This window comes from Brassica rapa, chromosome A06 (genome assembly GCF_000309985.2).
Source record: "Brassica rapa cultivar Chiifu-401-42 chromosome A06, CAAS_Brap_v3.01, whole genome shotgun sequence".
NCBI lineage: Eukaryota > Viridiplantae > Streptophyta > Magnoliopsida > Brassicales > Brassicaceae > Brassica > Brassica rapa.
Window position 1 is genome coordinate 24,611,345 of NC_024800.2, and position 26,419 is coordinate 24,637,763.

At 31.5% G+C, this 26,419-nt stretch overlaps 2 protein-coding genes and 1 long non-coding RNA gene across 5 annotated transcripts; 1 reads left to right on the forward strand and 2 right to left on the reverse strand.

Moving 5' to 3' along the window:
• Positions 1-338: 338 nt before the first annotated feature.
• Positions 339-2,818, forward strand: LOC117126213. Its single transcript, XR_004448719.1, has 2 exons — positions 339-1,134; positions 1,185-2,818. It is a non-coding gene; the product is annotated as an uncharacterized LOC117126213 (long non-coding RNA).
• LOC103875121 (mini zinc finger protein 2) lies at positions 1,550-12,138 on the reverse strand. Of its 3 annotated transcripts, none has more exons than XM_009153585.2 (2): positions 11,764-12,129; positions 1,550-6,317 (listed from the first exon to the last, which is right to left on the reverse strand). In XM_009153585.2, the coding sequence occupies exon 1, from the start codon at positions 12,085-12,087 to the stop codon at positions 11,785-11,787; it is 303 nt and encodes a 100-aa protein (XP_009151833.1). In that variant the 5' UTR covers positions 12,088-12,129; the 3' UTR covers positions 1,550-6,317; positions 11,764-11,784. The 3 variants fall into 3 exon arrangements, with proteins under 3 accessions (XP_009151833.1, XP_009151831.1, XP_009151830.1); XM_009153583.2 differs by having other exon boundaries at positions 1,550-6,369; XM_009153582.2 differs by lacking the exon at positions 1,550-6,317 and adding an exon at positions 11,327-11,660 and having other exon boundaries at positions 11,764-12,138.
• Positions 12,139-21,768: 9,630 nt separating this feature from the next.
• LOC103875122 (transcription factor MYB30) lies at positions 21,769-26,386 on the reverse strand. Its single transcript, XM_009153586.3, has 3 exons — positions 23,252-26,386; positions 22,770-22,899; positions 21,769-22,650 (listed from the first exon to the last, which is right to left on the reverse strand). The coding sequence occupies exons 1-3, from the start codon at positions 23,382-23,384 to the stop codon at positions 21,912-21,914; spliced, it is 1,002 nt and encodes a 333-aa protein (XP_009151834.1). The 5' UTR covers positions 23,385-26,386; the 3' UTR covers positions 21,769-21,911.
• Positions 26,387-26,419: the final 33 nt, after the last annotated feature.

Below are 26,419 nucleotides of genomic sequence, written 5' to 3' on the forward strand. Positions count from 1 at the left end.
CTCAATGTTTAAATCTACTCAGAATTTGGCAACGGCGCCAATTTGGTGTTAGGAGTTTTCAAGGCTCCTAAGACAAATGCTGTAGTATAAATGATTGTCGAACCAGTTCTGAGAGATATCAAAGCACCGAGAATGCAAGTAATCACTTAATCTAAGTGCAATCAATGATTTAGATGGGTTTTTAAACTATGACTAATTAAAAGAAATAACTAAATGATACTTTCTTAACTATTGGAAAAGAGAACTCATGGATATAGGGATTAGACCTCGGGTGATCAAGTTTCGAACTAAAGATGGCAAACGATCAATCAATCTATTAACCTTAAGCTTGGACACAATCCTAAACAAACTCTATGTCTAGATGAATGTTCATTTACTTAACACAATTCAAACATCAAATGTCTTTGGTTGAATAATATGAAAGCAATCATAACTAGCGAGTCCAATGGCTATCTTAGCACCTCTAACAACAAATGTCTTTGGCAAAGTATGCTAAAAGCTAAGAAGAGTTGTCTCGGGCATTTCCTCGAACACCTTTCGGGGGGAAATGCCTAAGGCTCAACTACTGAGTGGCCAACTCAGAAGATGCATTATGCTCACTCAACTAGCAAGGAAATATGAATGATCTACGCTAAAACATCCTAGTTCTAACCTAATCACCCTCAATCTCCCTAACCCATGAATTCAAAAGGTGATTACTCACTAATCTCCATGATTCCTCTTAAACCTATGTTGGATTTCAGATTAATCATGTAGAGAAACTCAGGAAAAATAGATAAGAACACAGAATTCTCAATAATAAACTGATCAATTGATTCAAAGAGATGACTTTCCAAAGGTTTTTGGTGGTTTTTCTAAGAACAAAAAGATAATCCCCTCTTGGTGGCTTACAGAGTATTAAAACATAGGTTTTCAGAATAAAAAACGTGCATAATAAAATGACAAAAAGGCCCTTGAGAAAACATGAATTCGAGCAGATAGGCGACGCGCAGCGACCTCGGCAAGTCGCTCCAGCACGTCGCTCTGGGCTTCGGGAGCGACCTCAGGGTGTCGCTGCGAGAGGTCGCTCCGGCTTCAGTTTTGAGCTCTGTTTCGTCAAAAGAGCGAGCGACTTCAGGACGTCGCTCCAACGTGGTCGCTCCGAGAGGTAAGGCACAGCGACTTCAGGACGTCGCTCCGGTTAGGTCGCTCCGAGAGGTAAGGCACAGCGACTTCATCGTGTCGCTGCGGTTAGGTCGCTCCGGTGTGTTGCTCGTCCGCTGATCACTTTAAACACTTCTTTTGAGCTCCAAATGCACCCAAACGTCTCCAAGAACTCCATGTGATACTCCAATACCTGATAAGGACTCATGTATGCAAAATGCAACCTAAACATGACTAAATCCTAATCTATATGATCAAAATGCATATGGATGGATGGATAAAACAATGGAAATATGCATGATATCAAGTGCGTTCGTTTGTTCGACATATTCATTGTAAGGCAAAAAACACTAAGAACAAAATAATAAGTATCAGTAGACTAATAAAATCGACTTAGTAATAGTAATAAGAATAATAAAATCGACATATTCATTGTCATAAAAAAACTAGAAAGAACAAAATACTAAGAACCAGTAGACTGATTCCATTCATTTTTAGCTTTTTAATTTTCCGAAAGCAATAGAATGCTTCCTAAACAACCTATTCCAAGGGAATTTTTCTGCTTCCTAATTTCTTCTTCCATTGTCATTTTCATACTCCTTTTCGGATCTTCAATCTCTTCTACAATTTTCCCTTGCTCCGCCTCTACCCTTCAAATCTCATCAAGCAAAACTTCATCAACCCACTTAAATAAATGATTTTCCTTCTTTCGGTACGTAGAAACGAAAATCAAGTCAGGACAAATCAAATGGAATGAAAAAACAGCATGTTTGTCCTTCTTAATCAAAAATCGAATCAGAGAAAAAAACATCAAAGCCATGAACGAATCCATAAACAAAACAAATAGAAGATATGATCACAGTAATCAATTCACCAAACTAAGACAATTAACAAATGTAATTCTATCATTCTAATTCAGTGTCCTAATGTGATAAACACGCAAAAGTTAGACAAAAACATACTGTTATTTTCATTTAATTCTAAGAAACAAAATGAGGAACATGCAAAGAGGAACCTGAGGAACACAAACCCATGGCAACAAATCATTTGAGCAACATGCAAACATAAAGGTTGTCTAGGATTGGAACGCACCATTGGAACCAAAGAACGCAACATGCAAAGATAAAGGTTGCAAAGACATGTTATTCTTTACGAGAAACTGGAACCAGAGAACCGGAGGAGAGAGGCAGAGACAAGCAGAGAGGTGGAGAGAAGAGGAGAGGTGGAGAGGCGGAGGGAAGCGGAGAGGTGGATAGAAGTGGAGAGAAGCGGAGAGGTGGAGAGAAGCGGAGAGGCGGAGAAGCTCGAGACCACCATTGATTTCACCGGATAAAAATATTTTCATGCTTTTGAAATAGTTAATATTTAATTAAATAATATTTTTTATATACAATATTTATTTTAATAAAATATATATTTATTACGTAAAATAAATTTGAAAACATTCATATACACATTAAACTATACACATGGATTTATATTTATTTTTAAAATATTCAAAATATTATGATGTATAAAGAATCTTTTTAGATAATGATGATTATCAAATTAATGAACTTTTTTTTCATTTACGGGTAATTATATATTAAAAAATCTAACCTAATTCTTTACTAAGGGTAATAAAAACTTTAAACGATTTAAGTTTTAACGTGAGAACGAAAAAAATCACAATGATGTGATTTTGATTTTCCTAAGAAATTTATCTTAAAAGATAAATAGTTCTTTCTTATGTGATAAATATTAAAATAGATTCGTTTTAATATTACTAATCAAAATATAATATAAACATATATATAATATTTTAATATTACTAAAGTAAATATAATATAAATTTAACTATGAAATTATCGTTATATTTTTTAATTATCCTGAAGATAATGATAAAATTAACAGTTAAATCACAAAAAATATTTATTAAGATTAATTAAGCATAAAATATGAGTGAGCTTAAAATTTTGGAGAGCATGACAAATCATCAATTTTACTTCTCAAATAATAGTATAAATATGTTTATAGGTCATTTAGGAGAATATTTGACAAAGGTCTAACAATGAAAAATATAGCCTTGTTACACAGTAAAACAAAGTGGAAGGAACAATTACATTTTTTTTTGTGCAAGTGGTAGGCTTATGGTCTTGGGCCCAAATACAATGAAAAACAGGCTTTAGCTATAGAATCTGCAAGTCCATTACTAGAGCGATGGATAAAAAAGAAGCGACAAAAGAGAAAGGTTGATGTCATAGGAGAAGCCAGAGAATCGAAGTCCGAGAGTGCTCCTAAAAGGTCCGAAGGTCTTCTTACAGTCTTCTGCAGAGGCCATACGTATGAGTAGTCAGCTCCTAACATACTTGGTTTGATGTTAAAGATGTGATCAGCTAGTTCGGGTAAGAGGTTTACAATGCGATCCTTGTTCCATTCTTTAGTTTTGTAAGGATATCAGCTACCATGAGGTGTTTATCTTGCAAGGCGACATGGCCGATAGGTTTGAGATTTGTTTCACGGTGTATCCAGGAATCCGACCGGAGATTGGTTCTCTTTCCATTTCCTATTACTTTGCCAAGATGCTTAAACAACAAGTCTCTGCACACTAGAATGCCTCTCCAACCTTGTGAAATCGCTGAGCCTAGAGATACTTTTGTGAAGGAAGTTTTGTATCAGTATTTGCTCAATAAAATTCTGGTCAAGAGACTGTTTGGTTTGGTGAAGATCTTCCAAGCAATTTTTGCAAGCAGAGCCTTATTAAATGTTTGAACATCACGGAAGGCTAGTCTTCCAAGACTTTTGGGATGAGTTAGAGAGTCTCAAGACTTCCAGCAGTTTTTTTTTCTCTCCATTCTTTGAATCCCATCAGAATGTGGTGAGTATTGATTGCATTTGTTTGCATAGACTGACTGGTAATTGAAAGGCTGACATAGCGAAGTTTGGTGTAGCTGATTGGACCGACTAGATCATTGTAACTTTTCTTGCAGTGGAGAGAAAAATTTCTCTCTTATTCTTTAAAAGCGTGTGTGCGTGAAAAATGTTAGAGCCTATTATATACGGAGCCGACCCTAGGTCCAAGCGAAAGAAGCATGGGCTTCCGACCGCTAAATAATATCAATATAATTGGCCACAATTTTCTAAAGGCGTGTTTTAATGTAGTGGATTAATAGCCATAGCTCATTAAATCCAAACCAGAGTTTGAATCCTCCAACCTGCAGCATTTTATTTTCGGCCACTTTTTATTTTTGGACTTCTAACCTTAAAAATTCTAAGGTCGGCTCTGACTATATATAAAACTATCTATAAGATAAAATGTATAGTATAGTCAGAAAATGAAAACCAAACAGATCACCTCTGATACTGCATATTGTTTTGTAAAAGCAAGTTTCAGAAATGGTATGTATCTATTGTGCGAATGTCTACACCGATTCAAGAAGCAAAACCAGATACAACTAGTAAACTTAAAAGACTCAAAATTGTTCTATTCGATAGGAAACATATCATAGTCTTTACACATAACATAAACTATATTGTTTTATACATGTTTATAATAAGAGGAGGAGGAGGCTATACTGTTTCGATAAATATAATAGTAGAGTATAATGCACATTAACAATACTCAATATCACATTGATCATCGTTCATTTTTAATAATATAATCCTAATATATTTCCGTTTATAAATGATCTTTTTTTGTCAACCCATTTATAAATGATTAATTTTAATCAGTAAGTATAAATCAATCGATTCATAATAATGTTACACCTACAAAATATAACACATATTTATTTATTGTAAAGTCACATTTCTATATGTTCACTAAATAGAATAAATAAATAAATAGTGCATTTGCAATGCAAGAAGGAGAGATGTTGAAGCAGTGGCAAGGATCACATGGGTCAGTTGACCTCTGCGAAATTTCGAATTTGATCTAGTATATGCATATAATTGTTATATATTTTGATTAATTGTTTAAATTCTCATAGTCTGACCCTCTTAATTAGTTGTATAATTTTGCATATATAAATTTTAACCCCGGTAGATTCTTTTTCTACCTCTGCCACTGTATTGAAGTAGTGATGAAGAAGAATTACGAGGTGCATGAGAAGATACAATTAGCAGAAGAATTGATGTTTCAGTTGTAGTGGAGTCTATGAAGTCGGAGAGAAACCACCACAAAAGTTAAAGGAGAAGAAGAACATGTAGGAGGTAAGGACACAATTTGTAGTGACTGTGCTGGACGACAAGACACTGGAGCTAGAGGAATAGTGAACAAGAAGACCCATGGGGCAGAGAAATAGATACAATTCACATAGGAGGAGGAAGAGAAGTGTATCATATTATAATATGATTATAAACTAGAATAGAACATAAGACACAAAATTTATTGTTCATCTTCTCTAACAATCCATCGCTAATTTTTCATCTTCTTTAAAATTATGGTTCACCCACTTATTTCTCTGGCCACGAAACTGTTGTTCGAATCCCTAATTTCATTCAATCATACCAAACTTGCTGAGATTCAATGACTGGTTTCTCAGTAATTGCATCGCCGAGAATCTTTTCCGATGTAACCTTAAAGTTGATTATCCTACTTCTGTAAACACAATACATAACCACAATTCTCTGATATACTTTTTTCTTTTTTTTTCAATTCTTGCTCACAATCGCCTCTTTAAATTTCCTGGAACAAAGCATCAAAGCATCTCACTTTTTTCTACACGAAAGGAAATTACATTATTGTCCAAAATCAACATAATATGTAACATATCATAATTTTTTTTTTTTGAAAACAATAACTAATCTATGATAAGAAACCTACCGGCTCGGAAAACCAAACCGGTGGAATAGAATCAACATAAAATACAGCTGAAGGGGAACTCCGAGCACCTCGTGCAAGGTTGTCTGCTATTAGATTAGTTGCTCTTGGTATATGTTGAATCTTGAAGGAAGGGAAGAAACACTTACTGCGTCGAAACTTCTCCATGTGTGTAGTAAAAGCTGGCCATTCGTCTGGAGAGGATACCATCTTCACCAATTGAGAACAGTCTGTTGCAAAAACTATGTCTAAAAAATCAAGGGTCTTTATGCACTCCATAGCCCATATCAAAGCTTCACAGTCGGCATGTAGAACTGATAAGCTTCTTTGGAAATTCATCGCCCCCATCATCTTCTCTTCTGATCCTACTACTCTGCAGAACCATCCATGCCCCGTGAATTTGTCATTCTCTTTCCACGCACCATCTATAAAACAGATTTTTGACTGTCTTAATGCTTGCCATTCAAAGTTTTGTGGACCCCAAACTTGTCTTTTTGGAATTGTAACATATGATAATCATTTCCTTGTTATGTGTATAAACTGCATTTTCATTCTACTATGCATGTGATCCTAAATTTCTCGTGTTTATACTAATTTCAAAAAACATTTAAATTTTGTCTTTCCTTACATGCTTCTACCACAAGAACATCGAAAACAAATTCTCTGTCCGTATATGCAGTGAATAATAATGATAATTTAATTACCATTCAAGTCTAACAGTACAATTTTAAAAGAAAAAAGTATGAAACAGAACAAAATAAATTTTGAATTTTAGACAATTTTATGTTTGTTCTCGGGTTAGAAGACGGTATTTTATGGATTTTTCGACTGCAGTGATTTCAACGAGCATCAGAAAAGCTTTGTCTTATCCTTTAGATTTCAATACTAAAATTACAGAGAAAATAAAAATGACAAAGGAGATGCGGTGTGTACGTTTGCTTCAGATCATGGGCTATCAAATTTAGCATGGCCCATAAATGTTTATGAATTGGTTAATCACTATTTGGGCTTTTATTTAAACAAAGTAAGTCGACTTACTTTTTTTTCCTTCTGTTATATGCAAGTCATAAGACTCATAACTCATAAGTCATAAGTAACATACTGCAATAATTTTGTTCAAGTAAGACTATAATAAACTTATACACCATTTGTTCTAATAAAATAAGAACTATACAATTCTCAGAATTTTGATGTAATTGTCAGTCAATTGTCGTCAATCAACGCCCTATGCGGCCCTCCGATTAGTTTCCAATGATACAAAACTCTTGATGATCCTTTTATAATATTGGTATATATGGTTCATCTAAACTGGATTGCGTTTTGAAGAATCGAAAAGAAAACTGACTATTTAGAGTTTTAACTAGATATAGTTTGACATAGCTGTGTGTGAAGTCATTGAAAACTGATACACATAAGAGATGTTTAGTTTAGAGATGTAGGACATTTTCAACCCCACTATATTTTCCCTTCTAAAATAGAGTTTAGAATAAAAATGCTTCAATGGTACTATATTTTCTACTTTATAATAGTGTAAACTTATTTTTTATTCTATATATAGAGTAATTTTTTTATTTTTTGTTCATTACTTTATTTTTCACTCTAAAATAAAGTACTATTAGAACAACATCTAACTCTATTATAGAGTTACTCTATTTTAGAGGAAAAAAATGGAGATGGTATAACTTGGTAACATCCGGTTTAATCGTATTACATCAGTTCTCTCTTCTAACTAATTATTTATGGTCCATGTATGAGTCACGTGGACCTACTAATTCATAATTCAAAATCTAGAGAAAAGTAAGTATTATTTAACCAAATAATATGAAATGGAGTTGAGAATAGTTTAAGATTTCCAGAATATCAGAAATGGAATATGTATACTACGTGATAGCATTGTATTCTGCAAGGAAAAGTGCCAAATTTCAACCCTAACAATTTTAGTCGTGCCAAATACAACCGGAACAAATAGTTAGTGCCAAATACAACTTCGATTCAATTATAGTTAAAAAAACTATCCGAATTTTTTAAAACGTGTATAAATCAACATTGACTCTAACAAAAGTTAATCGACCGTTAACAAGTTAAAATAACGTCGTTTTGATTTTTTTAATTATGTTCATTATGGGATTTGAACATGTACATTGTACCCATTTAAAGGGGCACAGTAACCACTAGACTAAAGTAAATTTTTGAAAAATTATTATAAATTAGAAATTATATAAACAACTATACTTCTTCATCTTATCCAATTAAAACTTTGGTGATGATTTTTTCTGATTTATATAAATACATTAACATTTTTTACTTGTCATATCTTTAATAGTAAAATATCTTACTAAAATATAAATAATAAAACATTTATAACTATAAGAAATTAAATATACTTACAACTTTGAAGCTATTTATAAAACTTTCTTATTTACATTATTTTTAATTTTTAAACTTAAGTGGAATTTTTTTTTATTTTTCAAAGTTAATATTATATTTTTTTGTCAGCAAGTTAATATTATATATTTTTAATATTTTGTTCAAAATGTTAAGATGCGTTTTACCTTTCTTTCACTATTATTTATATTTTAGTAAGATATAATTTTATTAAATATATAATAAGTAAAAGGATTTTAATGTATTTATATAAATCATAAACAATCATCACCGTATTTTTAATTGGATAAGATGAAGACATATAGTAGTTTATATAATTTCAAAATTTTAATAATATTTCAAAAGTTACTTTAATAATATTTCAAAAGTTACTTTAGACGTATAGTAGTTTATACAATCATCACCATGTCCGTTTGGACGGGGTATTAAGGCACGGGTTTGAATTCTTGAATGAACATTTTTTATTTAAAAAAAATTAGATCAAAACAACGTCGTTTACTTGTAACGATTGACTAACTTCGGTTAGAATCAATGTAGCTTTAGGCACATTTTAAGAAATTTTGGTAAATTTTTTGAATTATAATTGAGTTGAGATCGTATTTGGTACTGACTATTTGTTCGGCTTTTATTTAACACGACTGAAATTGTTGAGGTTGAAATCATCGATTTTCTCATTTTGTCATAGTCTAGTCCACGATGGGATGGTATTTCACTAATCGGTGGCAAGTGAATGGTTGAGTGTGAAAACTTAGGAATATAACTAGATTCATGAGAATGTGATTATGTGCTGATTGAACCCGTTCGGAAAACTTTTTTTTTATAGTAATATATCTATCACTTGTGTTGTAAATCATTACAAAATAGAACGTCATCTATCTTGAAGAATAATATATTTTGTCAGCATAGATATATATTAAACATATGAAAATATAGGGATATAAAATCGACATTGGCCTGACCAAGTTCGGTACAATGTTGCTAACAAACATATGCAGCAGGAGTTGTTTCTCTCCATATTCAAATACCTAACAATGTACGTTCATGATGATACATCTCACACGTCATTTCAAAGATATCTAACTTTCTTCGAATGATAACACCTAATTCATCAGGTCAATACTGTAGTTTATCGCAGTAACAACAGCTCAAAACCCTATTAATTGGAGATTGTAATAGTGTCGTTCATTTTTTCTTTTGTTTTAGCATTCCTTAATTTTATTTCTTTATTTAACTATTTTGTACTTTTTGTGAGTATTCAGTTAGATTAGATTTAGTTCCCACCTAATTCTGATTTTATGGAAAACTAATCATCAGAAATCACAAGCCATTCTCATGAACGATCATTAGTTTCAACGGTTCTTTAATAAATCAATTAAAAACTAATCTTTTTCATCATAGCAAGTTAGCAACCAACAAAGATTAGATCTGTGGGCCTCTGGCTCTCCTTTTAATTCAAAGTTATTTTATATATGATAGTAAATTATATAAAAATGGAAATACCACATTTAGCAAAAAAAAATAAAAATGTATAGTTTTACATCAAGAAAGTCCCTATAAAACTCATTATTCCATCAACATCAACCTCACTTTATCAAGGAAAACTTCAAAGCACTCGAGCAAAAAAATGATTCCACCACCAACTCTTGCCGTCCCAAAAATACTAATAAAACAGTAATGTTACATTATGGAGATAAGCCTTCTTTTTTTTAAGTGAAAAATGGTAATCTTACATATGTTTAATGTAGTTTTTCCATTTTTTATGCTGTATGTTTACATATTATTAATAATTTTTGAAAATTAATAATATTAAAATGTAAAACTATATTTTATGCCACGTGTCATCTTTCGGGAGAAGTTTTTTTTGCTGATGTGGACGCTCTATGGAGCCTCAAAAGGTCCCTTTTATTAGTATAGATTTTATATATTTTCTAGTCATTTTATATAAACTTGAAGAAATCTATCTTTTGACACAAAATATTAAAAATATGTAAAAGAGTATTTTTCCATATTGGAAATGTAAAAGAGTATTATTACTGGAAACATGCACGGAAAGGCATATTCCGAAGGAAGTGGTACCTTATCATGGCACAATCAGTAAATTATGAACTTATATAATTTAATCGATCTCTAGTTTGAAACATGTACTTTTGAAAATAACATTAATATATGTAATAGTGATTTAAAAGTTAACTACCACAAGTTCCATATTTTTTTTAAAAGCAAAAGGAGTCCTCTCGACATAGCCAAATTTAACTTTTTTTCTTCTCACTCTAGAAGATTTATAAAAAATGATGTGTTTTATCTGCACATACGAATATTCTTACAAATATTTATTAGTTTATTATTTTATTAGCTTAAAAACTTGCATAATAAATTATTATTTATGTTCTTAAAAGATTTAAAACAAACATCAATTTATTTATAAATGAGAATTTTTTCGTCAAACTATAAATGCTTATTATTGTGTTGAAACTTTAAAAACACTCACGTATTAGATATAATTTAGAAAATAGCTTGATACAAATGTTTTTGCTTGATTAATATTTAATTATAATTTTTTTATAAAATTTTAACTTTTAACTTTAGAATAGAAAATATTATTTCCAGATAACAACATGATAGATATACAAATTATCTTGTTTTTAGAAAATATGTTACTTATTTTGAAAATTTTATTATATTACTTTATAATCAATTATTTAATATAACTGATAATCTAATATTATTAACATAAATTTTATTTTTAATTATATAATAAATTATATATAAAACTCATTAACGGTAACAATTACTTTAACCGCTCTAACTTTTAACGTAAGAGTTCGGAAGTAAAAAAATTATTTCGCAAATAATAATATAGAAGTATATCTGAACAATTAAAAAAATTGAGATAACCAATAATTCTATTTCCATATTTATCTAGCTTTGTTACAAGAGAGGAACCTTCCATATATGTTAAGGAACAATCATTCTCATTCATTCATCAAGAAATACCCATATATAATGTTCTTAGAATACAAGATTAACTTTGTTACAAATTTATTTCACAATACACTTAGTAGTTGTCTTAAAGTGAAATTGATTTGAAACGATATATGCTTCGACCACATAATCAAAATACATTAATTTGACCAAAACAGAAAATCAAACTTTATAAAACATTAGATAAAAACAACCTTCTTTTTTCTTGAAACATATAAGCTTCATTTTTCATAGATCTTTTCTGAGACATGCTTAAAGCATCCTGTTATTATAGATCTTCCACAACCTCCAATCTATACATCTCTGAAATTTTCTGCTTTACTTCTCAACGAGACACAAACCCTTGACACTACGAAGGTATTAAAACAATATAATATATATATTTTAAGAATTTCAGCCGTGTATTATAGTATAATATATAGCACACAAAGACACAACCAATTAACTCTTACCTAGGTCTAGTTTTTACTGGTCTAGTTTCCAGTCGAAGGAGGTGAATTACAGTCGCAAACAACCTCGGTTTCGATTTCTCTACGATGGAAACTGCGGTGGCAGCCACAGGCGGCGCACGTTAGCGCTGCCACCGAACCTTCCTCTCCGTTGCTTGCCATGAACTCACGGCAGCCATCGACGGCGTATCCGCCGACCGCCGCCGCATGGTTCTTCTGACACTCGCCGTATCTCACACCTCTCACCGTCAGAGACGAAGCCGTCGACGAGCTTCTAGAAGGTTCCTCCGGCGAGGCTCTCCTCAACACCACTTGACGCTTTCTCATATGCTTCTTCTTCTCGACTCCTTTGTAAAATTTAAATTTGTAATAATGTATTAATGTGATGTATATTTAAGAAGATGATATATTTATATATAAATAATTTTTATTACTTTAAATTTCTACGGTGGGAGATAGAAATGAGAGTGAAAGATCGAGACAATTACAAGAGTTGTTAACCCTAACCCTAGATGATATATTTATAGCATTCCTGATAGCAATCGACAACCAACCTTAGATATTTTTCATGTGTATGTCAGTATGTATATATATACATATATGGGTGTGTGTGTAGATGTACATGATCATGGTATATATTAATGCATTATCACATATTCAGATTCACATCCGATAATCAACTTATCAAATATTTTCATATATTTAGATGGATATACATATGCAAATATGTTTTTTTTTTTCTTAATTTTAGTTTATTTGGCGTCCACAACTATGCATTCACATGTGTATGCATGTTATTGAATGAGTACATCTTCTTTTTGGGTTATGAACCTAAATGTGCTGGAAGTTTCTTTTGCTCATGTTATTTAAAATTCATTTTACTCAGTCACTAAGTTTCTTCATCCAGTTGGAAGTCATTATGCTGAGTCAGAAATTGGAACTTGGCTAGGCTTAACTAGAAAAGAGATTTATTTGTCTACTGTAACCTATTGGTTTAGTAATGTTCAAAAATATCCGTAACTCCGGAGATACCAAGAAGAAAAAAAATCACATGCAATTATAAGCATGAGACATGGAGCCACACCACTATGTGAGTTAGGCACCCGTCTTTAGTTGATAGTATTATCATCCTTGAACGTAGTATTCGGAACCAAAAAAACTGCTGCTATATGAAACTTTCAGAAGAGAAAAAACATTATCATATTCCAATATGTATATATTGCGCGCTAGCTTATAATCTATTTTTATTGTTTTAACTAACTTATCAATGATCATAACAATAAGCAATAGAATAATGTAATATATAAAGAAGTGGGTGCTGATACAGATTGTAACAATTAATATATCATGAAAGCAAAATTAAATTACGTTTGCAAGTGCGTGAATGAATCTTTTGTTCAATCCTGCTAGAAAACCCTAAAATGATGAGAAAGCTTTTCTTTAAGACCAAACAAAGTGATTGGTTTTAAAAGGAAGAAAACAGCTAAGCTTGTCTTTTAAGACCTAATATGTACTGTGGTGGCCCCTTAACCCTCATCCCCTTTAATCCCATGTTTTGCTTCTACTATATTCTCTAATTCATTTTGTTTATTATAATTACACGTATGGTTACGAAAATCATTTATACATATCGTAAAGAATATGAATTAGTATCCAGCTCGAGAGTATAAATCTATGCATAGACAAAAAAGAACTGTTTATGTCGGATACGTGATATTGTGATCCACTTGGTTTCTACCCGATCAAATGTACGGACTTAAACTCTTAGATTTCAACTTTTGTTGTAATCTAAGTAACAATCAATATGTTTAGATTGTGTGATGAAAATGCATGAACTAAGATAGAAATGTGTGTATAAATGTATATACATTTGGACCTAAAAACGTGGGACTGATAAGTTGGGCTACCAAACTTACTATGTACATCATGAGGCAACGCAATCCTTCACGATCTTTTGCTACTTTGCAATTACGTCTTGATATTTTCAATTACACGTGCATACATTCATTCGTATTTCGGTTAGACATCAAACGGTCTTTATTCATGTGTTCCATCAATATCGGATAATTAGAAAATAAATATTTTGATATTTTCTTCTTCGAGATTTGATATAAATATATTAACCTTTGAATTTTACGCAAGTCATGAGATATTATTTTACCAAAAAAAAAAAAGTCATGAGATATTATCCGAATATCATCGTATTAACTGAGATGACATCATTGACATGTATCATTCATCTAAGTAAAAAGACGTGTATATATAGTGTCTGTGTGTCTTCGATTGATTGTGAGATAAAAATGTCAAATAACACTGATCATAGTTTCCTTGTTTCAACTTTCATCTTACTGTTGGTGGAATACTGATTAGAATAGACGCACTCAATACAATGCTCACTTCACATCTGCAAGTTCCGAGATTCATCGTTCTGTCATATTTTTATAATTTATATTAAGACATATATAATGCATGGGTGTAGATAAATGTATAAAGCATTTGCAGACAATGTACAACCAATTTTATTTTGATTTGATAAGATTGTTTCTGTCTAACGACAATTAGGAGTCGTACCAGACATATATGCGCCATAAGTTAGTTATATAATTATAGGCCAACAGAACCTGTTTGTAGTTTTACTTGATAGTTTATACAGGAATAACTAAAAGTTCCATGGCAAAAAATCTGCATGGTTCCTTTTTACTATTATTGGTGCGGATTAGGATTTAAACAATATACAATGTTCTTATAGTCGGGTCACTTACTTTAAATAATAGAGTTAATAATCTAATAATCAGTGTTAAAAACCATTTCCCCATTTGGAAACTAATATGTCCACACAAGTCAGAAAAAAAAAAGATAAAACCTTCATGATCGAAAGTATTCAAACGCCTTACTAACCGTGCTTTGTGTTAGTAGTTTAGCACAAAGATTGATTCTGTTGTACTCTTATTTCGGTTTCCGTTGAAAAATACTTTACGCTATGCCATCAAATATTAGCAAATACTGGTGGTCTTAGATCTAAAAAGAGATTAGGATCTGACTGGAACTCCGTCTAGTTATCAAAAAAATGTTAAAAGAGGGTTAGTGGAGGCTGAATTTATATAAGTAAAGTAAAATTACAATATATTAATGGCAAAGACAAAAGTGGCTAGTGGAGTAATGATGGTTATTGATTTATTGATTTATGATAAGGAGAGTAGATAGAGATTTAAAGCAACGAGAGATTATGTTTCTCAACAACCCAACTCTCATTCCCCAGCTTCCATTAGTGATGTGTAATCTTTGACTACTCAACGGTCAATCTTATTTATTTATTTAGGAGGTACTAACCTCCTTGCGGCTAAACAATTTGTATAGGAAGTGCGAGTTTAAAAAATTGACTGCAGTTTTAATATTTTTGTAAGATAGTTGCATTAGGACCCTGTCTGAATGTTGATTCCATTAAGAATGAAAAGAAACCCTGATTTTTGAGTTTCTGTGAAGGAACCTCTTTCTTTCTTCAAATTTTGACGAATGTGTTTTCACTATTTGGCAAATGTTAGAAATTCCACTTGTTCTTAAATTAGTTTTCAAAAGTTAAAAATAAGACAGACAGTTTAGCCATTAGAAGATTAGCACCTTGACCTGATCTAGGTCGCATGTGGGGTGTTACCAATTCACTCTCAAGATACATTGAAAAAATACTTCAAAATTTTTCTAACCTTTTTTTTTGTAAATTTTTTTTCTAACCTTTTAAAATTAAGAATTAAAGCACATCACATGATGCAGTTGTTCTCTAAACATTCACCTAAATATTTTCGAGAAGTTTTTGACTTGAGCGTCCGAATATCCTTATAAGGCATACTTTGCCTCTAGTGTCCCGAGCCATCATGGATGTTTTCTCAGTGGTGCATGAACAATATTTGTTACTATATTTTTGTCATATTAATTGGATCTGGTACTGCAAGCATTTTACTTACTTATATGAGTTTGATAGATTTTGTTTCTGAAATCTTTCATTTATATGATGCAAGCTCCTCAAATGTTTTGTTTTCTTGATCATGTTTTTTTATCAAGTTCATGTTTTTTTATATTTATCTATTGAGGAATTGAGTTACGTATAGATAACCAGAAGCTTTTTGAATAATCATTTCTATATTTAAAAAGTATTATCTCTATATATTTGCATTAACTAATAGCCACATCTTTAAATTATGTCCTCTTCGTAGTTTCATTTACGTTATTTAATTATTAATGCAAACATATTATTTTTATGATAGATTCTTAGAATTTAGATTTGATCATGATTCATGAGAACGATGGAATAGAAGAAAAAACAAATAAGCTAAACAGAGTCACGAGTCATGGATACGAAGAGTACAATTAAATTTGGATAAACTCCAAAACATTACAAAAACATTTGGAATATTTTTTTTATTTTTCGATTTGACGTAGCTTGGAATTAATTACAAGACTGGAATCTAAATAATTTAACTTTCTAATGAATGAGCGAGAAAGAAAGGCAACTTGTCAACCTCTAATCCTCCTCTGCATATTATATAATTAGGGTTTTGGACCACGCACGGCACTAGTAAGAATCAATATTCAGAACGATGTTCATTATACCCCAATACTCATAAATATGTTGATGATGATGAATGTCATATTTTTTCTCCATCAAGCTAACACCTATTAAGAACTAAAATTAACCAGTTAGAAAAGAAAACCACCCATGTTATTTTTTTTTGAACATAAAACCACCCATGTTATTGTGGTCATATTGTAGAGAATTCAGCTTTTTGCGAAAGTTAGAACATCAGTCTTTCCGTGATTTCAATCATGGTTTTAAATTTTGAAACCATCCTTTGAAAAAATGCCACAAATATATTAATAGATTATAATTAATAAACTTCAAAATAGACAAATTAGAAATAAAATTTTGTTAATATCTAAACTAATAAATTTTACAAAATTAATTTAGAATATATTAAGTACAATCAACATTTTTTTATTTCAAAGTTTTTTTATTAATACATATAAGATTACAAAGATATATTATTTATTATGTATATAAAGGGCCAAATTTGAATAAAAATGCTTTAAGCCACCAAAATATTAGGGAAGAGACTATTCACACATGTGAACAAAAAAAAAATCCATGCTAAGAATTTATAAATGTTGTTCAATCCATTAATGAACAAAATAGTGAACCTTGTAACAATACAAAACTTAATTTTTAGATTTATGGGGAAATTTCATTTTTACAAATTTTTTTTTGGTATTATAATTTATGTTTACCTTCATGAAAAAGATATTTTCACAAATACCTTATTCATTAAAGAGTCAAAAGAAAATACATTTACTTTATGGGTATATAAATATAAATAAATAGTAAAATAAAATAAAATACAATAATTTTATATGGTTTTCAACTTATACGTTCTCAAATTCAAACTTTTATATAAAGAATTTGAAAATATTTTTTTCTTCAAATTTTAATTTTGAAATTTGAAATTATTTTTGAAACTATTTTAAATTTTTTTAGATATTTATATATATATTTATTAAAATTCTACACCTCACATTGCAATACTTCACTTCTCGAATCTAAACTTTAAGTCTGTATTAATTAATCTATGGTTATAAATGTGTCTATTTACCTTTTTAAAATAAAAATAAATATGGTTAAAATAGACATGAAAAATGATATTAGGAATGTGGTGATTTTGACAATTTCTCTGGATTTATCCAAAATAGGTGGGAGTGAGTCTTGGGATCATCCAACACTCCTCTGCCATTTGACTAAAATCATCAAAAACTAAACTTTCCACTTTGTTTAGATTTCAAGTCTTAAACGCATCTTGGTTAAATTTATTTTCGTGCCTCTTGTTATTGCTTCACTTGGCTTTCGTCATTAACTTGACTTGTATCCACTTACTTCTGCTTCTAATATATACATGATGTCCATTTTAAATAGGATGTACAAAAGCATTCTAATGTTTGATGTTTGGGGAATGTCTGTGTTTATCACATTGTTGATATCATTATCCATGTTTATTTTCACTAAATAGATATTTTCAAAAATATATTTTTATTAAGAGGTAAAAAAACTCTTATATCATTTATATATATATAATAAATAATTATTTAAATAAATAAATAATAAAATAAAATAATAAAATAATAATTTTTATAGTTTTCAAAATTTGCCTTTTTAAATTCAAACTTTTGATAAAAAATTTTTTGAATTTTCTTTCTCGGTTCTTTTTCAAATTCAAAAATTCTTATTGAAACTTTTTTTTTTAATTATTTTTAAATATTTATTAAAATCTAAATTTTATATTCCAAAAATCCTATTCCACCTCTCGATTCTAAACTTTAAATTTTGATTATTTAACTATAAGATTATAAGTGTTTTTCAAAGTGACGGTAAAAATGATTAAGATAAACATGAAAAATTGTATTAGGAATATGATATTTTAGACAATTTTCTATTTTGAATCAAATTAATATCAGTACCAAAATGTTAGTAATCGGTATTGGGAGTTAAACCACCGCCTACCTTCTTAAGAGATCTTGTCCCTCAAGCTTGTTGTTTTCTCCACCAGCAGAGATCTACAGTCTCCTCCGCTTTTTGCCTCTGGATTGGTCGATTACGGATTTCTCTTATTTTTGTGATGGTCGGGGACGGGACGCCTAACTGCCTCCGCATGTTATTCGGTCAAGTATCCTCCGAGATTATCTCCGTTGCTCGCTTCTTCCTTGACTATTTTTCTTGGAGGTTCGTGAATTAGCTCAGTCGGTACTGGTTGCTAAGTGTTAACGGCTTTTCTACTCCTTTAGCTTTAGTCTAAGTTCTTGGATTGAGATTAATCAGACTTAAGTATTGTGTTTAAGAATATTTTTATCTGTTTGGGGGATTTTTAGATAGTCCTTTACTATTTGTAGCAGATTTTAATTCAGGTTTACTTGTATCACAATGCCATTTTATGAAATGAATTTAGAATTTGACAAAAAAAAATGTTAGTAACCTGTTTTGGTTGTATAAGAGAATTAGTATTTTTTGTGCCCCGAGTTCAAATAACATTTAATACAGAACAATACCTTTCAGATAAAAATATTTAAAAGCTGACTTCAGAACTAAGAGAAATTGTGGACCCTATATCCTAAACTGAAATATTTTTTTTTTTGATCAAACAACTACTTCATTCATAATAAAAGGTTTTACATTCCATGGGAGGAGGAAGAGTTTAGCAATAGAATGACTGATTTTGCCACATAATCAGCCAAAACATTATTCAACCTTGGAACATACTCAAAAGAAACAGCAATAAAAGTAGACCTAAAGTGGTAGATGTCAAACAAAATCCCATATAGCGCCGGCGTAGAGCTTCCTTTCTTCAGCATCTTAACGAGAGAGAGGGATTCAGACCGGATCAATAGAGCTTTTACATTTGACGTAGCGGCATACATAACCGTCGAACGGATGGCGAGGGCCTCAACCATTAGCGCCGTGGAAACAGAGCGATGTGAGTCGCTAAAGAAGTCCAGCTTTGGGACATGTCTTGGACCTGAAAAAACACATCCAACGCCACAATTACGAGTACTAACTTTCCAGGCTGCATCGACGTTGCATATGATCACGTCGGGTGAGGGAGATAACTTAAACTGAAATATTTAAAAGCTAACTTCGAATATGTAAGAGACTATACGGAGCTTCAACTGTTACAAAAATAATAATATTAATTCTGTATCACTTATATAGATTGAATTAAGTTAACTGTGTGATATGCACTTTTCCAATGATCCATAAGATATTTAGAACTAAACTCTCTTGTCAAATATATGGAGTTGGCAAATAACATATTGTACACCTTATATATGGGATGTTCTTAATTAACTTTAGGTAGTCAATCAACATTTTAGCGTCTAGTTTAATTTAGGCACTCTGTTACTAAATAATTAATATCTCAGTCGTGAGAAAGCAAGAAAGATCACTACGCTAAATAGAAGCAAGAGGTTGGGCTTTGAGACCTCATGCATGAACGCACATGATTCTTCAGTTCCTTTTAACACTTTTTCTTCTTATTGGGTTTAAAGTCTAACACGGGCCTAAGACCAAGCTCACCAACTATTCACAATTCACACACACACACACACAGACTTGCTTTTTTTTGGTCGAAACACAGACTTGCTTATGTGTTATTTTATTTTACCAACTTATAATGATCCAAAAGAATGTTTTTATGTTTGAAATTTTATTTATAGATGTAGTGTTTGAACCGTTTGCAAGAACTAAACTACCTGATAGAAAAAACACTAATACATTGCGCGGTCTACACTGAACTTTAATTGTGTATCTTAAGAATGCAAATTAGTCGGGTCTTAGAGATGAGTTTTTATGTCCTCAAAAAGATTTGCAGAATTTTTTTCGAAGTGACTGAATTCAACCAAAAACCCGTTTGCGAAAACCTAACCATCATACTTTTGCTTAATGGCAAATAGTCATAAACATCTCAGATTACGCAGTGGAACGCGCCGTTCCAGACCCAACGGACGTGTACATATGATATACCTATTTTCTTTTCTCTTCCAAATATGTGTTTGTTTTCTAACCATCTATATATTTATCAGCATATTGAACTAAGTGTTCCAAAGTTTCTGTACATGTTTGCTAACTATTCAAAAAATTTACCATGCACCTTGAATTTGAACTGGATGCGAGCTATTTTTTGGTTACAATCAATCATATACGCACATACTATTATATGTAATTTTTATATATAATGCACAAGCAAAATACTGGTGAACCAGGTATATATTTATGCTTGCTGTTTTAATTTTAAATCAACAAAAGATAAAATAAAACGGCTGATGAGAATTAAATCAAAAGCCAAGAAGTTGCATACGGTTCTTGCCGTACATTAGCTTTACAGCAAAGGAGCTGCTGCTTCTTGTGCCTCTATATGATTTTCACTATTTCTTGTTTGGATCAAAAATTTCATGATAAATTTTCTCTATACGAGATTAGTGGGACAAATACAATGTATTAACTTAAAAAATTACAATGTATAAACTTATGTCATATTAATTCATTTGGAAATAGTCGGTTAGGCTGATTGAACCATAATCCAACAAACAATAACACTAGCTCAATTTAATCTCCGGTTCAATTTTTGTTAAACATGATTCCACTGTTTTTTTACCGTCGAACGACCACGACCGTAAAACCAAAGGAGATGGTAAATTAACGGTGAAATTGACTTCTGTAGAACTTAACTTAGTAACTATGTGGTGTAGGACCGTAGGTAAGTCACAAGTTACAACACATAACTCACAAGGTCACACAAGATTGAAAGTCAAACTTTAATTCTTCATCACTTTCAATCCATCCCGTTTTAAAATACTTTTATAGCTTGTCGGCCCCATTTATTTCAAGCAATAAATATATCATTTAATTTTCTTTACTAGTAGTACTATTTTCTTTATCAATAGGTGTATCAAATTCACCAATAGTAAGCCTGTCTTTAAATCTACGTTTTTATTTTGATGAGCGGCGCCATTTGACACTCTAAACCAAGTGTAGTGTACTTTTCTGCTAATAAAAGGGCAAGTTGGAACTTGCAAGTATTGATTGTTTACTAGTAATCGTTTTATTATTCTATAGGAATAGTTCTTATCTACTCACTACACATAGAGCGCATCTTATACTGAATTAGCTTACTAATCCCGATATTAGTAAACAATTTAACAAGTTGGTAAGTTTTTTTTTTGTCATTTCAGTTTAGGTATATAAATATATTGGCGTTTATACATACAATTTGGACATTTCAAAGACTCAAATATAACATAGTAAAAACAATGATTCAATTATAACATTTAGTAAACTGAAAATATAGATATGGAATTTTACGCCAATACTAAAACATTGGGTGAGCAATATTTTACCCCTTTGGAATTCATAAGGCCATTTGTAAAACAACATATCCCCCCCCCCCCCCCCCCCCCACCCCCCATAATTAACTGTAATTTCCGAGGGAAAATAAATAAAATTATTAATATTAGCCCAGGTTATCTAAGCTAGTTAATTCGGAAAGCCAAAAATAAACAAATTATACAAAGAAAAAGAGATGATGATCCTAAAATTAGAACCATCTGATTAGGCAAATTCTTCAGAAGAAATAAGGGTTTTCATCCAACACAATATCACCAATCGGTCCACCAGAATCCTCAAACAGCCACTTTTCAAACAAAGACCATTGACTTTGGTTACTGCATCCAGTTATGTCTGGTTTGGTCTCATGATCCGGTGATACTCCAGCCTGATGATATGATGAGTCACAATCTTTCAAGTGATCAAACCCCGAAAATGACTGGAATGCCCCTGCACAGTCCTCGACATCACTCTTGATCACATCTTTTGTCTCAGAATCTGGAGAAACCATTAAATCTGAAGAGTTCGGAATCTTCGGAGAGTTCTTCACCCACCCTTTGAGCAATTTTGCTATATTCTCGGTGCTCGAGGCATAAGCGGTAGATGTTTCTTGCGTCCTAAGAAACCTGCAAGCTGAGGAAGTAGAACGTCTTGATTCAGCAGAAGAAGATGTTGTGGCCGTGGTGGCAAATGTAGAGGTAATGATTGGCGCCACAGCAGGAGACAAAGCTTCAGAGAGAGCCTTCTTCGCCAAGTGAATATCAGTTTGAAGCCTTCTTTCCCATTGGCCTCTTGAGATGTTTGAGTTGGAGTTAGCAGAAGAAGACGATGGAGAAGAAGAGAGGTCTCTTGATTGATCAAAATCTTGATGAGAATCTTGATTGGCTTTGTTGAGTTTCTTCTTCAAATGAGTGTTCCAATAGTTCTTAATGTCATTATCGGTCCTTTGTGGAAGATATGATGCAATTGCAGCCCATCTACACCAAATATTAAATGCCCTCTATTATTTTTTTTCCTTCGTTTAAACTCAAAAAATTTGCGGAAAACAAAATTAGAGAAATCATCTTTTGATTTAGGAGTGAATAATTAAATTTACCTATTGCCTAATAGGGCTTGGAGATGGACAATCATCTTTTCTTCATGTTCTGTGAAGTTGCCTCTTTTGATTCCTGGCCTTAAATAGTTTGTCCATCTAAGCCTACAACTCTTGCTGCATCTAAGCAATCCTAAATTTCCAAGAAAAAATGTTCATAAAGGTTAAACAATGTTTAAAACCAATGAGTAGAGACTTGACCTTTACATACATATATATATATATAACAAGAACAAGAGCTCATGCATTAAAGCTCGATCTTAAATTCATTAACCAAAACGGCAAAACCCTAGCTAATTTATTCCAAATATGGTTTTGGTTACGATTATTTCACAATCAAACCCATTTGGAGAACAGTGTATAGTTAACCAAATTTAATCCATACCCATTTTGGTTCCTTGTCTACATATATACATATAAACCTTGAGAGATGATTTAATATCTATGTAAATAACGAAAGAGATGATGAATGAAGATTGGCATACCAGTATTGGTCGGAACGGCTCTCCAATTACCAGGACCATGTTCTTGGATGTAAGTAACTAAAATGATATCTTCTTCAGGAGTCCATGGCCCTTTCTTCACTCCTCCTTTGTCACAACAAGGAGGTCTCACCATTATCTTGAGCTCTCTTAATCTAATTAATAATCACTCCCTTTAAACTTTTTCCCTCTCTTAGTTTCCGACTACAACAACTCTTTGCCAAGAAAATAGAAGAAAATTGGAATAACTTTACTTGTTGATAAGTCACAGTACTCTTAAGCTCACTAATTAGTACTCTTGACTTTGGATGTATCTAATGGTTAAGCTTGGCGACAAAGGTCTATGTCCACCTTCTTCTTCTATGTATATATAAATAGAAAGAGAGAGTGCTGACCCCTCTTTGGTCTCTCAAAATTGAGTATTTAATCTAATAAATATAAAATAAATTAAAATAAAATGTGTAAAGCATTAACTACAAAAGTGGAGGTAAAGCCTCCAAAGTCAGCTGTGTAGCGAAAGTAAAAGTCTCTACCCTCCACACAAAACCGCGTGGCATTCAATGTGGGCTTGCTCCTTTCAAAAACCCTAATATCAAAAAAAATATTATTATTTGGGTTATGTTATTTAAAATAACGGGAACATGCATGATAATGATATGTGAGATGATATCTCCCTCTCTAGCTTTTGATTTATTGCTATGATAATTTTAAGAATTGAATAGTGGCTATTGCATTTATGTGTAATGCATAGGCTTTGTTAATAATAGAAATTGACGAAAGGGTCTTTTGACGAACGAGATTTTCTCTGCGTCATGATTTGCTGTTTCGGTGTTCCATGAAATGAATTGATATTCTTTTAAAAAAGAATTTTTTTTGCTGTTTCGGATAGAACCAGTGGGTCTTTGGCGTTTGTCAAATTACATGATGGTCTACGTCATGACTTCTCTATATATAATGTTTGTATATCCATGATAATATATCAAAATATGATTTTGTATGTTTTATTCGGGTATGGTTCGCGATTGGTATTAGTGGACCACATCTGGATTTTTGGTAAACATAGTTTTAGATGAAATTAATTGTACGTTACATATGTCGTTATCGTAGGTGGTGTAAAGAGATTAATTAGAGATATTAGTATGAGAATTTGGCATAAGATAATGGAGATTTCTGGATTTGATAGACACAAGTCATACAACCATATCTATTTATGTGAACATGTGTATGTATGTATATATGTCAACAAATAGTTAAAAAGATGAGATCAATTTGATTTTCACGAGGCCGGAAGAAAAGGAAGAAGAAGAGACACGGGACTCCTTCAATTTCGTCTCTTTTGTCAATGCATGTTGTGCTATGTCTATTTATTTTACGCAGGTAGGTTTTCTTTTTTAATAACAAGTGTGAAATTTCATTTTGTCTTTTTACCGATTATGTACGATTATAAAACTTTTTTTTTATTGTGTTAACAGGCTGTTTATCAACCATTTAGATTTAAATTGCATAGTTGCGTTATCAACTCAAAGACGTCAATACATGCATTAAAACCAAAAAAAACAACTCATATAACACGAATCCAACTTTCTTTTAAAGTAATACGAATTTTCGACGGCCATAGAAACGGGAGATATGTACTTTATATGATATATTGTAGATTTGATATTTTTACTATATATCTCACATAACGCATTAAAAGTGTAGGGATGAATCATAATAAGCATGGAGGTGGAATATCAGAGGCATAATATTCTTATAAATGCATATATATGTTTTGCTATTATTAAATGACGACTCAATAACATGGAATGCATGTGTGATGTATGGATGGTGCTTGTGATGTAGGGACGGGCAAAGCACATTTTCCAGCGTAAATACCTATTTTAATTATTAGATAGATAAAATAAATAAAAAGAGAGAAAATTATAATTTATAAGCATAAAAATAAATATTAGGTATCTATACTATTATTTGCCAATATTAAAAACAGAAAACTAAAATAATATTTGCAATGAAGAGAAATAAAAGCACTGCAAGCGCACATGCAGTAATACATAAGAACAAATGCATAGTTCAGTCGATATTTATTATCAGCAAGTGACAGTGCATGCGATCGGTACCATTTTCCTTTTAACCAAAACGAATCGAGAACCGCACTTAACCGGTTGTTAGGTTTGGTTATCAAGTTGTTAAACTACCGAGTTAAGGCTATTGAATGTTTGGGCCTGGTGATCAAATAACGGGCCTTATTTTATAAACTGGGACCCATTAATTGAAGTCATCTTCTCAGTTATTCCGGCCATCTGGTCAAGTCTTAATGGTATCAAGAAGACTAGCCGTTGGCACGTCAAGTATATACCCTTATCTGCCAATTTGATTGTTAGTGTAGTGCCATTCAAAAAAAGTTAAAGGGTATATATAAAAAGTAACAATATAATTTTAAAGTTAATAATTTTATTTAAATATTTTTTTTCTTTTTAAATGATAGGATATAAATTTAGAAATATAATGAAAATTTAAAGTTTTAAATTCTAATTTATATTTTTTTATAACGATTTTTTTAAAACTCGGACAATCTTTAATTCGTTATGCCAACAGATGCTTTTACACGACTCAGAAAATTGTTATTCTTCTTATTAATTTTGAGTACATAGAAACAAAAAAAGAGTGAATAGAACAAACTTATAAATAGTAGTTATTATGAAGTATTAATGTTCAAAAATTCTTCTTAAATAGTTTATGCCGTTTAAACCGCCTTATTCATGCAGATTTTATGACTTCATTATGCATTATAACCATCGAAAATCCATCCACGGGAGTAGATTGTCTTGCACCTAAGACTAAGAGGATGAATGGCCTGATGAATAATGTTTGAGACTCATATGATAGAGACTTGAATAATTCTAAACTAGAGATAACATATACATTAAAAACAAAGATAAAATAACACACAATAAAGTGCGGCTAGGTTGGAAACATTGTTAAAGTGGGAGGAGATGAAAATGTAAATCATATAGTTTTTGCTTACACATTAATTCACCGTTTGGATACATACTAGTGGATGGTGACTACACTTTTGACTCAACGCATGTTAGCCTATCAAGCTTTTGTTTCCAAACTATGATTTATTAAACTTGAAAATATAAATTCTCGAAGACAGATGGTTGTTTTGGA